The sequence below is a fragment of the Pipistrellus hanaki genome, assembly GCF_964339955.1.
Source record: "Pipistrellus hanaki genome assembly, chromosome: 4".
NCBI classification, from domain to species: domain Eukaryota; kingdom Metazoa; phylum Chordata; class Mammalia; order Chiroptera; family Vespertilionidae; genus Pipistrellus; species Pipistrellus hanaki.
The window spans coordinates 78786521-78799669 of record NC_140506.1 but is presented as its reverse complement, the minus strand read 5'-3'; the positions used below and the strand labels follow the sequence as shown (position 1 = coordinate 78799669).

At 41.4% G+C, this 13149-nt stretch overlaps 1 protein-coding gene across 1 annotated transcript; it reads right to left on the bottom strand.

Annotated features, from left to right (window-relative positions):
- Nucleotides 1-3061: 3061 nt before the first annotated feature.
- ARL6IP1 (ARL6 interacting reticulophagy regulator 1) lies at nucleotides 3062-13149 on the bottom strand. Its single transcript, XM_084880958.1, has 6 exons — nucleotides 13010-13149; nucleotides 11111-11244; nucleotides 10537-10656; nucleotides 6606-6723; nucleotides 5218-5302; nucleotides 3062-4821 (listed from the first exon to the last, which is right to left on the bottom strand). The coding sequence occupies exons 1-6, from the start codon at nucleotides 13043-13045 to the stop codon at nucleotides 4703-4705; spliced, it is 612 nt and encodes a 203-aa protein (XP_084737084.1). The 5' UTR covers nucleotides 13046-13149; the 3' UTR covers nucleotides 3062-4702.

Sequence of the window (13149 nt, the reverse complement as noted above, 5' to 3'; positions counted from 1 at the left end):
AAAAGTTTCTAAATAAACACAGGATTCAGAGCCAGTGGCTTTTATCTGCCCATCTACATTGGGACAGGAACCAGTTTGTATATCTCCTATCCTCTCTGAACTTTCCCCAGATATAAATCGAGGATAATAATACCTGCCTTTTGAAAGTTATGATGAGGGTTCCTAGCCAGTTTGGCTCAGTGGATAGAGCATTGGCCTGAGGACTGAAAGGTCAAGGGCATGTACATTGGTTGCGGGCACATCCCCTGTGGGGGGCGGTGCAGGAGGCAGCTCATCGATGTATCTCTCTCATCGATGTTTCTAGCTCTCTATCCCTCTCCCTTCCTTTCTGTGAAAAATTAATAAAATGTATTTTTTTTTAAAAAGAGCATGTACCTTGGTTGCAGACTCCTGGTCGGAGTGTGTGTGGAAGGCAACCAATTGATGTGTTTCTCCCATATTGATGTTTATTTTGCCCCATCTTTTCCACTCTTACCAAAAATGAATGGAAAAATACCCTCAGGCAAGAATTAACAACAGCAAAAAAGAAATAATCCATTAAAGAAATTAACACATGCCGAAAACGGTTTGGCTCAGTGAATAGTGTCAGCCTACGGGCTGAAAGGTCAGGGGAATGTGCCTTGGTTGCGGGCACATCCCCGGTGAGGGGTGTGCAGGGGGCAGCTGATCAGTGTTTCTAACTATCCCTCTCTCTTTCTCTCTGTAAAAAAATCAATAAAATATATTTTTTTAAAAAGAAATTAATACAAAATCTGGCAGAGAGAGTGCTTATCAACATTAGCATTCATTAGTATAAAGCTTCTAACACACCCCCACTTCTCAAATCCTAAGTGAGCTGCAGGAAAGCAAAGCTCCCAATTTGGAGATCTCAGGGATATAGAATTCTCTGGTTTAATATATATTACAAAAGGACCATTTGCTTTTTAAATGAACGTTTCCTTGAAGAACTGGTTCCCCTGCACTTACCGGCTTTGTTTGCTAAAAATGTGCAATTCACCTGAGAGCCTTAGCAATGGCGGGGGAGTGAAGGGAATAAATTCACTTTACTAAGAGCTTTATCATAAGTAGAAAAAGAGCAACATCCACTATCTCTTTATACACTTAATTCATTCATCCATTCACTTAAGTATCAGAATATCACGTACCGGGTAGTGAGGGGACAAAAATATGTTTCTGCCTTAAGAGAAGAAGTCTAAATAACAGCACAATACCACACAATGTGCCATGTAGTTTGCCCATATGAAGAAGTGCTGTGTTAATGCTGAGGTGGCCTGGGATGTTGCTAAAACTTTCACAGAGGAAGTGCAATTTGATGTGTTGTGAAGTCTAAGGATGTCTAATTCGTGACTGCCACTAAGTGCTTCCTGTAGATTAATTTATTGAATCCACAAAACAAATGGGGTCTTACACTGCCCCTATGAGATCTATACTATTATCCCCATTTCACAAATGAGAAGATGTAGTTCAATTTTAAATTGACTCAATCTTAACTTTTTTTAGTTTTAAAAGTCAAAAAGAAAAAAAAAAAAATTGGGTTTGGATCTAGGTCTACCCAACCCTAAAATGTTAGGGTGAACAGGCAGCAGATATTCTAGCTTTACAACAGTTCCAAGAACGAGGAGGGCATGGAATAAAGATGGACAGAAATCTCAGAATGGCTGGGCTGGAATTGGGAAGGGCCAGGTATAAACTACAAGTTTGTGATTTATGCTGTAGGCAAACTGAAACCTGCTGAGGGCTTCACATAGGATTAATCACGACCTGATTGTTAAGTGACACCAGACCTGGCTGGGTGGCTGTGGGTTGGAGTCATCCCATACACCAATAGATTGCAGGCTCCTTTTCTGGTCAGAGCACATACCTAGGTTGCAGGTTCAATCCTCAGTTGGGTGTATATGGAAGGCAACCAATGTTTCTCTCACACCGATATTTCTCTCTTCCTTCCTCTCTCTAAAGTCAATAGACATATCCTCAGGTGAGGCTAAATAAATGGCAACAGTGCGGATGTACTGGCATTAAAGCACCTGTCCTAAAAACTACCAAATCTTTTTTTTTTTTTTTTACAGAGAGGGAGAGAGATAGTTAGAAACGTCGATGAGAGAGAAACATCAACCAGCTGCCTCTTGCACACCCCCTACCGGGGATGTGCCCACAACCAATGTACATGCCCTTGACTGGAATCGAACCCGGGACCTTTCAGTCCGCAGACTGACGCTCTGCCACTGAGCCAAACCGGTTTCGGCAAAACTACCAAATCTTTACTCTTTTTAGCACAACTTTCTCCCAATAGCCTCCTCTGGACATGTTGTGAATCTGGAATGACAGGACCACTCCTGGAGGTAATGCCAAGGCAAGTGTCAGAACGGGACTTTTGCTGTGGCCAGAACTGGCACAAGCGTAGCCAGACTGGCGTGGGGAGCCAGCCAGCCAATGTGACTGGCCAGCCTGAGATGCAATCACAGCTGCTATCTAAATACAGCATTTCCAAGTATCAGGCAGCCACCTATGGTGATTTTGTGTTGAGACATCCCTGTTTGGAATTTACAATAAATCCCCGAGGCTCCAAACATTTTCTGTGGGGGAGGGGAGGGTGGTGGTGGTATGGATGTAGGCCTCAGAATTTAATTTGATTGAATCTGTTCCCAGGATACTCTAAAGTAGACAGTGAGGTCCAATGATAAAACATCCAATTTGAGCTCTAATAAAAAAATAAAAAGTTCCATGTACAGGTAAGTCACCCACCGCCTAGCCTACTTACTAACTCATTTACCCTGAGGTACAGGGCTACCCATGGCAGGCACTCCCTTCAGCCTGCATTGTTCCTGCCTGTTCTCCCAGGTTGGCCTTCTCACACATCATCTTTGGTTATCACTTATTCATTTCCTTTTGCATCTAGCATTTTGCCAGGATGTTTGCTGAATGAATAAATTTAAATCTTTTATTTTGTCTTAAAGAGTACTTTATTGGCATGTATTGATCACGCAAGGGTAGTTCATTAATCAGATTCATAAATCCACTCGTAAATATTGTACTGGCTAAGGGAGAAAGAACAGGACACAAAAAGGGATACCAGCTTTTATTTTTCCCCTTTTCACAAAACCAAGTAGAAGAAGTAATACAGAATTAAAATCACAAAAGTAGTTGGTAGAACATGTACACACAAAACAATCCAGATAAGAGGACAGGCTTATTTACAATGAGGAAATACATGTAAATTAAGGTAGCTTGTAGTTTTCATATGAAACAAAAAACTCAAACATATGCTACATGGCTGCACTGTTGACAATATTGAAGGGGAGAAAACAACACTTATTTAGAGACAGATATACCACAAGATCCAGGTTTTACAGCATCAGTGCAATAAATTCACAGAACTATATTACAGCTAGTTAATCAGTTAAAGAATTGTTTCCAAGTATGTCACATTTTCGGCCCTTCAAAGGTTCATTCCACAGATTTCAACTACTTTAAACATCTAGCTACTGAGAGTGAAAATAATTCTAAAACGCTTTCCAAGAGTTAGAACATTGTTATAGACCTAAGGACATATATCATCTACACAAGTTTGCTCTCACCAACAGCCCTTATAATTTTTTGAGAAGTATCTAGGAAAAAAAGTCAGATGCCAGTAGAATGGCACCTTCTAGACCAAATCTATGGGGACCAAGCAGCCAATATTACCATAAAATGAGAATTGAAAAATGAGTGGGAGAAAATTATTTTCTACTGACTCTTGATGAAACACAGAAGGAAGACTTTTGTCCTTTATTAACTGGTCTTAAGAGTAAAAGTCATAGGCACGAGTCTTCATCTCTTATGTACTTTAGTTTTAGACAGCTGACAATCGAACTAAAAGTATGCTAAAAATCCCAAGTTCAAGCTTTTGGAAGTCTGCTACTGAAAAGCCTTTAGGACCTACTAACTTGAAAGCCAAGTGCAACGGGACAAGAGCTCTTAAACCATCAGGCTCCCCATTTCAGAGGATCAGTTGCTCAGTTTTGCACAAGGGAGAAACCAACACAAACTAGAGCATGTATTAGTTTCACTTTATTTCATGAGGATGCTTCTCCCTGGTATAGAAACAGAATCGGTCTCTTCATTGAAGTGGTAAACTTGGTCTCTATATTCTTTTTTTTTCTTTCTTTCTTTCCCTGTTCCTTTTTTATTGTTTAAAGTATTCCATATGTCTCCCTTTTCTCCCTGGCCACCCCCCAACCCCCAGCATATGCCCTCAAGTCTCTATATTCTTGAAGCTGGACATTTTTTTAAGCAGACTAGGAAGGAGACGGTACAACCAGTTTCCTATAGCCACAGGCCACTCACTATACCTTGTATCTAGCCCAAACAAAGATCAACCTGAACAATTATCCAGAGCCATTTGTTAACTGTACTAACGATTGAAGTTCATCGCTGTATAATTTTAAAGGAAGCTGCCTATAAGAAATCAATTAACCCTGCGTGAGAAAATCAAAACAAGTTGTATTCATGAGTTGTCCATAAGGCCAACTACTGAGAATGCACCCAGATACACCTGACATGAAGACACTGTACAAAACCTTGTGTGGCAAATCTGAATTTCTAGTAACTAAGGGCAGAAGGCGTGAGAGCAAAGAGCTACTCTGTAACACTTCAGTATCCAGGCAATAGAAACTGTTCCCACACAATGTATACTCCATTAACCACACTGAATAAAGAAGATGCATTACTCATTTTTCTTTTCTTTTTGCTTAAGAAGCTTGTTCATCTCTCTTTTGGCCATTCCAATGTACTTCGAAATGATTCCATGTTGGTTTAGTCCAGGAAGCAACAGTAAGAAAGTCACTTAAAAATAAACAAACAAACCAAGTTAAGGAGGCAGTAATTCACTTCCTAAATGTTAATACATTCTAGAGAAGGTAGTTTCCCGAACTATTAGGCATCCTAGTGGGAGAAAGCAATATGAAATCCATTACTTCTATTAATATCCCAGAAACTTCGATATACCTCCCAACCTCAGATGACACACACTGCTCCTTTTTACCTCCTGTGCATTTCTTCCTACCTGGTCATTACGTTGTTTTAACTTCCTACAAGACCACAAACAAGGACCTGGGTTTCAGACATCTTTCTAGACTCCCACAGTCCTTGATGAGTGCCTTAAACTTGCTGAGCACACACATTTGTTTAAGTTCGTTAGACTTCATTGCCCAGGACGTGCCTGTGTCCTCGAAAACTTACCGATCAGGTAGGTGAGAAGAAGGTTGTGGACCTGCTGTCCCACCCAAGCAACCGCAGCAAGAGACATGATCATGGTCATGAAGTACTAATAATGAAAATAATAAGATGTGTCAACTCCTAGAAACAGACTAATAAAGTCATTTTAAAGGTTGGAAAATGATTGTTTTTATTACCACTTTTCTTTAAAAATGGTTGGTATCTTATATATAGTATATAAAACCATAGAGCCTGGCCGGTGTGGCTCAGTGGTTGAGCATCGACCTAGGAACCAGGAGGTCATGGTTTGATTCCCAGCCAGGGCATGTCTGGGTTATGGGCTCAATCCCCAGTGCAGGATGGGCGTGCAGGAAGCAGCTGATCAATGATTCTCTCTCATCTTTATGTTTCTATCTCTCCCTTCCTCTCTGATATCAATAAAAACATATTAACTCTCCCCACCCCCACCTCCACACACAAACAGAAAATTCCATTAGATCTGGCTTTATAGAATTTAGATCCATCATAGAACTATTGTAATTCTATATTTAAATTAAATACTTTAGAATATAAATGATACAACTTTTACAATTAGTAACTTCACATAGTAACCTTATATGAAGCTGAATTAAGAAAACAAATGCTAGCCCTGGCTAGGTACTCGGTTAGTATCATGCCGGTACTCCAAGGTTATGGGTTCAATCCCGACAGAGTACATATAAGAATCAAGCATGAATGCATAAATAATTGATTGTCTGCCTCCTGCACGCCCCCTACTGGGGATCAAGCCAGCAACCCGGGCATGTGCCCTTGACGAAGTGAACCCGGGACCTTTCAGTCCGCAGGCTGATGCTCTATCCACTGAGCCAAATAAGCTAGGGCTTTTAAAAAATATATATTTTTTTATTGATTTCAGCAAGGAAGGAAACAGGAGAGATAGAAGCATCAATGATGAGAATCATTGATCAGCTACCCACCACATGCCCCTACTGGGGATCAAGCCCACAACCTAGGTATGTGCCCTCAACTGGAATTGAACACAAGACCCTTCGGTCCACAGGCCGACACTCTATCCACTGAGCCAAAGTGGCCAGGGCTCAATAAATAAATTTTAAAAATAGAAAATAAATGCTTTCTAAGTATATGTCTCTTATTTTATTTCAGTATGAAAAAAGAAAGACTCCACTCTACTAGAATACAAATTAAGTGTAAAATGTAATTTTAACTTGTAGTGACTCAGTCTCATACAGACATGCATTAATGAATACACTCAAAAGAAATTAAAGCAATGGGTGATAAATATCAAACTATAACTAATCAAACAAAAAGGCTATCATCATATTACACTGAAGTAAAAACGACTCAACCTTAAAAGTTTGCTTTACTTGAATAAGTCAAAACAAAAAAAGTACCATTTTCGGCTTCTCTTCCTTCAGTGTGAAGAGGCGTTTCCACCAGCCCACAGTTCTGCGGCGAGTTTTTACTAGATTGCTGCAAATTTCATGGAATCTTTGCTGCTGCTCAGTGGTCCTAGGAAAAGAATTTCCCCTTCACTATAAGCATATCTCTACAGTAAACAGAAATACACTATCCTCTCATATTTAAAAAGCTATCTTCTAAAGAAAATCTAAATAGAAAACGATTCCTCATTACTTATAAAGGTGAAGTTTTTGTACCATTAAAACACCTGAGGAGACATATGTAAAACTTTAGACAATTAAAAAAAACAACCCACCTCGGATAGCACAGGAATAAGTTTTTATATAAACATACTTGTACATGGGCATGTACAAAGTAATGGTACTCTCTGGTTCTAAAGCCACATTTGGTTAATGACAAAGAAACTACTATAGGTGTGCAGAAATTATGGCCTATGGTGCAAATTAATTTCTCTATTCTTTATTGTTTTCCAGATCCTAGTGAATCCTAGGTTGTAGCCCAGTAGAATCCCTCTGTTTTGAGGAAGATGTGAAGTTTCTACCGAACAACTCTATTTGAACACTTTTCAGTGAGATGATAACTACCAGCGTTCACAGCATAATACTTCAACTTGTCTTCATACATTTGATGCCAGGGCAGACACACACAACTCAAATGTAAGTTTAGTCCCACTGCGGGATAATATAATCATAAAACAGCAGTAAAAATACAAAAAGATCCTCCAAGAAAGCCCCCTTTTAAATATATTTTATTGATTTTCACAGAGAGGAAGGGAGAGGGATAGAGTTAGAAACATTGATGAGAGAGAAACATGGATCAGTTGCCTCCTGTACACCCCCCACTGGGGATGTGCCCGCAACCAAGGTACATGCCTTTGACCGGAATCGAACCCAGGACCTTTCAATCAGCAGGCCAGCGCTCTATCCACTGAGCCAAACCAGTTTTGGCAAGAAAGCCCTTTTTTATTAACTATGTAAAATTGCCGGGTCAGGCTCAGTGAATAGAGCGTCAGCCCAAGGACTGAAGGGTCCTGGCTTCAATTCTGGTCAAGGGTATGGACCTTGGCTGTAGTCTCAATCCCTGGTCAGGGCCTGTGTGGGAGGCAACCAAGCAATGTCTCTCTCATATCAATGTTTCTCTCTTTATCTCTCCCTCTCCCTTCTACTCTCTCTAAAAATCAATGGGAAAAAATCCTCAAGTGAGGATTAGCAAAAACAAAACAAAAAAATTGCCATTGTACTGCCTTTATTATACAGATACAATGGCTACTATTAAAAAGCAGGCCTGCCTTGGCTGGTGTGGGTCAATGTTTAGAACATCAAAGAGTCTTGGGTTCAATTTCCTAATCAAGAGTATGTATCTTGGTTGCAGGTTCAATCCCTGGCTCTATTACGGGCACATGCAGGAGACAATCAGTCTATGTGTATCACTCACATCTCTCTCTCTCTCTTCTCCCCCTTCCCTTCCTCTTCCCTCCCTCCATCCTCTCTTAAAAGCAATAGAAAACATCCTCAGGTGAGGATTAACAACAAAACAGCAGGCCCTAAGCTGGGGGATGTATTATCTTCTCTCCTCTAGCTCCCATCCCTGGGAAACTGCAGTAAGAGATACAGGAGGAGGATTTCTGCTGAGCCCTGGGACTTCTTGTAAACAATTTCAACCTTATATGTTGCTCATGTTCAAGGCTGGATTGTGGTCATGCAGCAGTGTTCTTCCTTCCCCTTAAAGATCAAACAATAACACTGCTCTGTTGATAAGACAGAGCCACAAACTGATTTACCATGAAACTCAGTGTTTATTTCCAAAAACTTTTCTCCCGGAATTAGGAATTAGCAGATTAAAATACCATCTGGCTGATAAAGTCAAGGTCAGAAGCTGATTTCACTTGTTAAATTTTTATACAGCATTGTTACAAACTTGCCCAAAACACAATAGTATAATTCACTACTGAATGTGAAAAACAATTAAATTCAAAGGACACTTCCTAATCTTCATCCATTCTGCTATGGGAAAACATCTTTAAATAAACATAATTATTCCATAACTTAAGCAAACTTCCTAAAAAATGTCTGAATTTTTCTCAAAAAACCCAAGGGCTTACATTTAAAATTTTTCCTTTTACAAATTATTTAATAATTTGCTATTACTTGGGGAACAAAAAGCTAAAAAGCACAAGTAGACTACTAATCAAATTAAAATAAACAACCGAGGGAGAATAGCGGCTAGGAAGAAAAAAATATATTCCAATGTCTATTTTGTTCATTATTGTGGTCAAAAGTGAGAATTGGCCCTTGCTTGTTGGCTCAGTGGATGGAGCATCGACCTGTGGACTGAAGGGTCCCAGGCTTGATTCAGGTCAAGGGTTAATTGATTTTTTCATCATTAATGTTTTTCTCTCTCCCTCTCCCTTCCTCTCTGAAAAAAATATACATATTTTTTAAAAAGTGAGAACTGAACATCACAGAGAGATGTTGAAATTCTTTTTTTTTTTTTAATATATTTTATTGATTTTTTTTACAGAGAGGAAGAGAGAGGGATAAAGTTAGAAACATCGATGAAAGAGAATCATCTATCACCTGCCTCTTGCACACCCTCTACCAGGGATATGCCAGCAACCAAGGTACATGTCTTTGACTGGAATCGAACCTGGGACCTTTCAGTCCGCAGGCCGACGCTCTACCCACTGAGCCAAACCAGTTTCGGAGAAATTCTTTAATATGATCCCTAGCCTCTTAGCAATATATATCTTGGGAACTCAGTGACTAATTCAAAGAATGGTATAAATGAAATTAACAGCCTACTTGTATATACAACTTGAACCTACTCTGAAATAATTGCTAGGCATTAAGCTAACTACCACTTCACTGCCTCAACATCTCAACCTTAAACACAAGACCAATCTTAAAAATATTTCATAGCACCCAGAACAGCGCCTAACAAAAAAAGTAGACATTCAATAGTTGCTAAATGAATGGACAAAAATTTACCAGTTACTGTTTTTGTATTCATTCAAAAATGACTTGTGAAATTATATACTATCTTAAATATCAATGGGAACAAATATAAAATGTCAAGATACTACTTTTATGCAAAGCTCATGAGTTCTACAATCTTTAATAAAATATTTTAATTAAAATAAAAAGGTCTCACTTCAATAAAAAGGTCTTTTTAAAAATCAAAATAGCTGAAACCGGTTTGGCTGAGTGGATAGAGCGTCAGCCTGCGGACTTAAAGGTCCCAGGTTCGATTCCAGTCAAGGGCATGTACCTTGGTTGCGGGCACATCCCCAGCAAGAGACAGCTGATGGATGATTCTCATTGATGTTTCTAACTCTCTATCCCTCTCTCTTCCTCTCTGTAAAAAAAAAAAAAAATCAATAATATATTTAAAAAGCCAAAATAAATGTCAGACCACGAAAGACCTATCTATCTATATAAAACTTAACATGCCAATTGACTGAACAGCAGGATGACCAGAGGAACGACCGGTCACTATGACGCACACCGACCACCATAGGGGCATACCCCCAGGTGCTGCCCCCAGGCCACAGGCCCCAACCAGCTGCAGTGATGAGGAGCTGTGCCAGGCCAGCCAAGGCAGCTGTGAGCTGGGGCCCTCATCACCCCACTGGTCACCCCACAGATCAGCCCTGATCGCCAGCCAGGCCTAAGGACCCCACCCATGCACCAATTTCATGCACTAGGTTTCTAAATAAGTACTGGGAACTAATTATTTATATATGAATGAGCTAAAAAAAAAAAAAATCTTCATATAAAAACCACTAAATCTAACCTCTAGGTATCTGATGGTTAGACACTTCTCTGTGATTAGTTACAGAATACTAATCACAGCCAATAGGGTAATTTCTCAGAGATTAGAATGCCAAATTATCATGCTACTTACCATTTATTGGAGCCAAAAATTCTAGGCGCCAGGATAGGAACAAGGTAGTCAGCCAAGCACAAAAACATAACAAAACAGGAAACACCAGATAGAACAGATGGATCTAGATAATAGATATTCCTGTTTAAAAAATAAAATTAAATTAATAAAGGTTAGAAAAACATGGTCCCTTTTCCTACATGAAGATGTTTATTCACTCATCCCTCTGGTTCGCACAGATGTTATTTGCTCTTTTCATTCTAATTATCTCAAGTTGTTTTCTGGAAGCTTCATGACATGAAGGCATTATAGCTGCACTGTGATTCCAAGAGAGTAAGCCTCTCTGTGCTCTTCTATACTTTGTAGGAGTGTGAAGGGTTCTAAGGCCAAACCGTTTGAGTCACTGATTTATTCAACTGCATTATGTTACTGAGTTCACCAAGTACTACAAATCCTAAACACCGGGCAAACTGCTCTCAGAAAAGGCATTCTTTACGGATTAGGCATTACAGACACTTCCATAATGGAAGCTGGGTATTACCCGATTCCTTATTAATAACAAACACCATCTTAAGTAACTGAATAGCTCACTTACAGAAACACCAGGGAAACCACACCCATGATGGCAGGTGGAAACCAGGCTCTTTCCCATCGGAGGACTTTGTCAGCCATCAGCATCACCTCTCCCCATCCTTGCAGCTGCTCTTCCAGACTTGCAGTCTCTGCAGCCTACACACGACCAATATTTAAAGCCATCATTTACTACGCTCAACATTCCTGAGAATTAGTCCTAGAGCATTAAACTCCTCTAAGACATCAAATATATAAAACAGCTGTTAACCAAATCACTATGTGAAACAAATTAGTTTAAAAAAAAAAACAAAACTACAATTTTGGTGCCAATGACAAAAATCAGTGGGGTGGGGGGGGGAAATCACTTAATGGTCACTTTCCAAATCTAAGAACCGGGCTACTTCAATTATAAGGTAGAGATAATTAAGACCCATTTTACATTAAAGAATGATTAACCAACTTTCCCAAAGTCATGCACTACCAAGCACAGTACCCACAGTATAAAATTAGATCCTTATATTCGATCATTTCAGGTGGTTAGTATTGATTTGCTGTTTTGTCATTTCATCGATTTAAACCCCAACTTCTAAGTCCATTAGGATAGCAGCCTTTCCCTGAACAGCACTCAATAAAATTCTCAAGTAGTAGCTCTTTGTGTAATGGAATCATTTAGATGTTGACATCATTTGCACAAATAAGGAAAACCACTTTTACCAAATTATAAATGTATGTATCTTCTACAGTGCTGCTTAAACTTATGAGAACAATCTAGAATGAGCTAATGTGAAGTGGCAAAACGTTTTGTCCTAGAAGTTACACACTGCTCTGCTGGAAAGAGTATTTGAGCTCCAGTCCAGTCCAGGACCTGTCATTTCAATAGCGGTGCGAACTCTGGCAACTCTCCGCTTTAATCAATCCTCTTAAAAGGAACCTGGCAGGGGCGAACTATAGAGGGAGGGAGGGAAGGAGGTAGAGGGGTGTGTGTGTGTGTGTGTGTGTGTGTGTGAGATCATGCATTTCGAAAACACAAATGCACAAACTACCCTGCAAAGTCTCTTAATCTTTTACAGCACCTGGGCTATTGGAATCAAAAGCCAAAAATTATTAAATTATTTGCTCCTTCTAGTCACTGTGGTTGTGGTGTGTGGCCTGCCTTTCCCTGGGGAAAGGAAAGGGAGCAAATGCACCGGTTCCTCTCGTTGTTGATCACAGCGTGCCGCCCTGAGACCCACGGTGAGGGTACATGTGTCCGCCTCTGCTACCACCTCACTCCAGCCCCTTCGGACCCCTGCTCATCCTGAACTCGTCCTGCGGCCCCCCGACTTACACATTCCAGACAAAGGCCTGGTCCTCTCCTCCCACTGTCCTTCCAGCGGGACCCTCACTCCCCTCAACTTCTCTGCGGTGAGCTCGCTGCCACTCTGCCAGAAATTTTCAGCTCTACCAGAAAATGTTCAGCAACAGCCCTTTGACCCTCCTCCCATTGCCCAAGCATTGGTGGGGATGGGAGGGGGGACGGGGACAAAAGAACCAAGGGGCATCCTGGTGACGATCCAAGCGGAGCGATCCGATACAACCGGGTGCTAGGCCCCAAAAGCTCTCGCCAGGCCCCTGGAGGCCCTCTCTCTGCCTGAGGCTGCACCCCAGGCTTGCCACAGCCACCCCCCCCCCTCTTCTTCCTCATCCAGTATTTGCGACGCCTGATGGCGCACCCTCCTCTTCCCCTTCCCCAGAGGATGTCAGGGGTCGGCAGGACCAGACACCGCCAAGCAGAAGCTACCCGAGAAGCCCGAGGCGCAGACGTTGTGGCCGGCGCCAGGGATCCCGGGGAGGGCCGGGCCGCCGCGGGGTAGAAACACGAGGCCGCAGCACCGCCGGGCCGAGCCCACCTGTTTCCCTTGTGACGGACGCCGGCACTCACCAGCAAGTTGGTGCTGCGATTATCTCCCTCGGCCATCGTCTCCCAGGTGCCGCTTCAGCGAGCCCACGGCCACCTCCGCACCAGCCTCCGTCCCGGATCCGCACGGCGACCCCGGCGCGGCGACACGCCCAGTAAACCCC

Excerpts from the sequence above, each read along its gene's own strand:
- ARL6IP1 (XM_084880958.1), bottom strand. The coding sequence starts at position 13,045 with ATGGCCGAGGGAGATAATCGCAGCACCAACTTGCTG. Across the intron at positions 11,245-13,009 it reads ATCGCAGCACCAACTTGCTG|GCTGCAGAGACTGCAAGTCT; the intron begins GTGAGTGCCGGC and ends GGTCGTGTGTAG. Across the intron at positions 5,303-6,605 it reads AGGAAGAGAAGCCGAAAATG|TACTTCATGACCATGATCAT; the intron begins GTACTTTTTTTG and ends TTTCATTATTAG.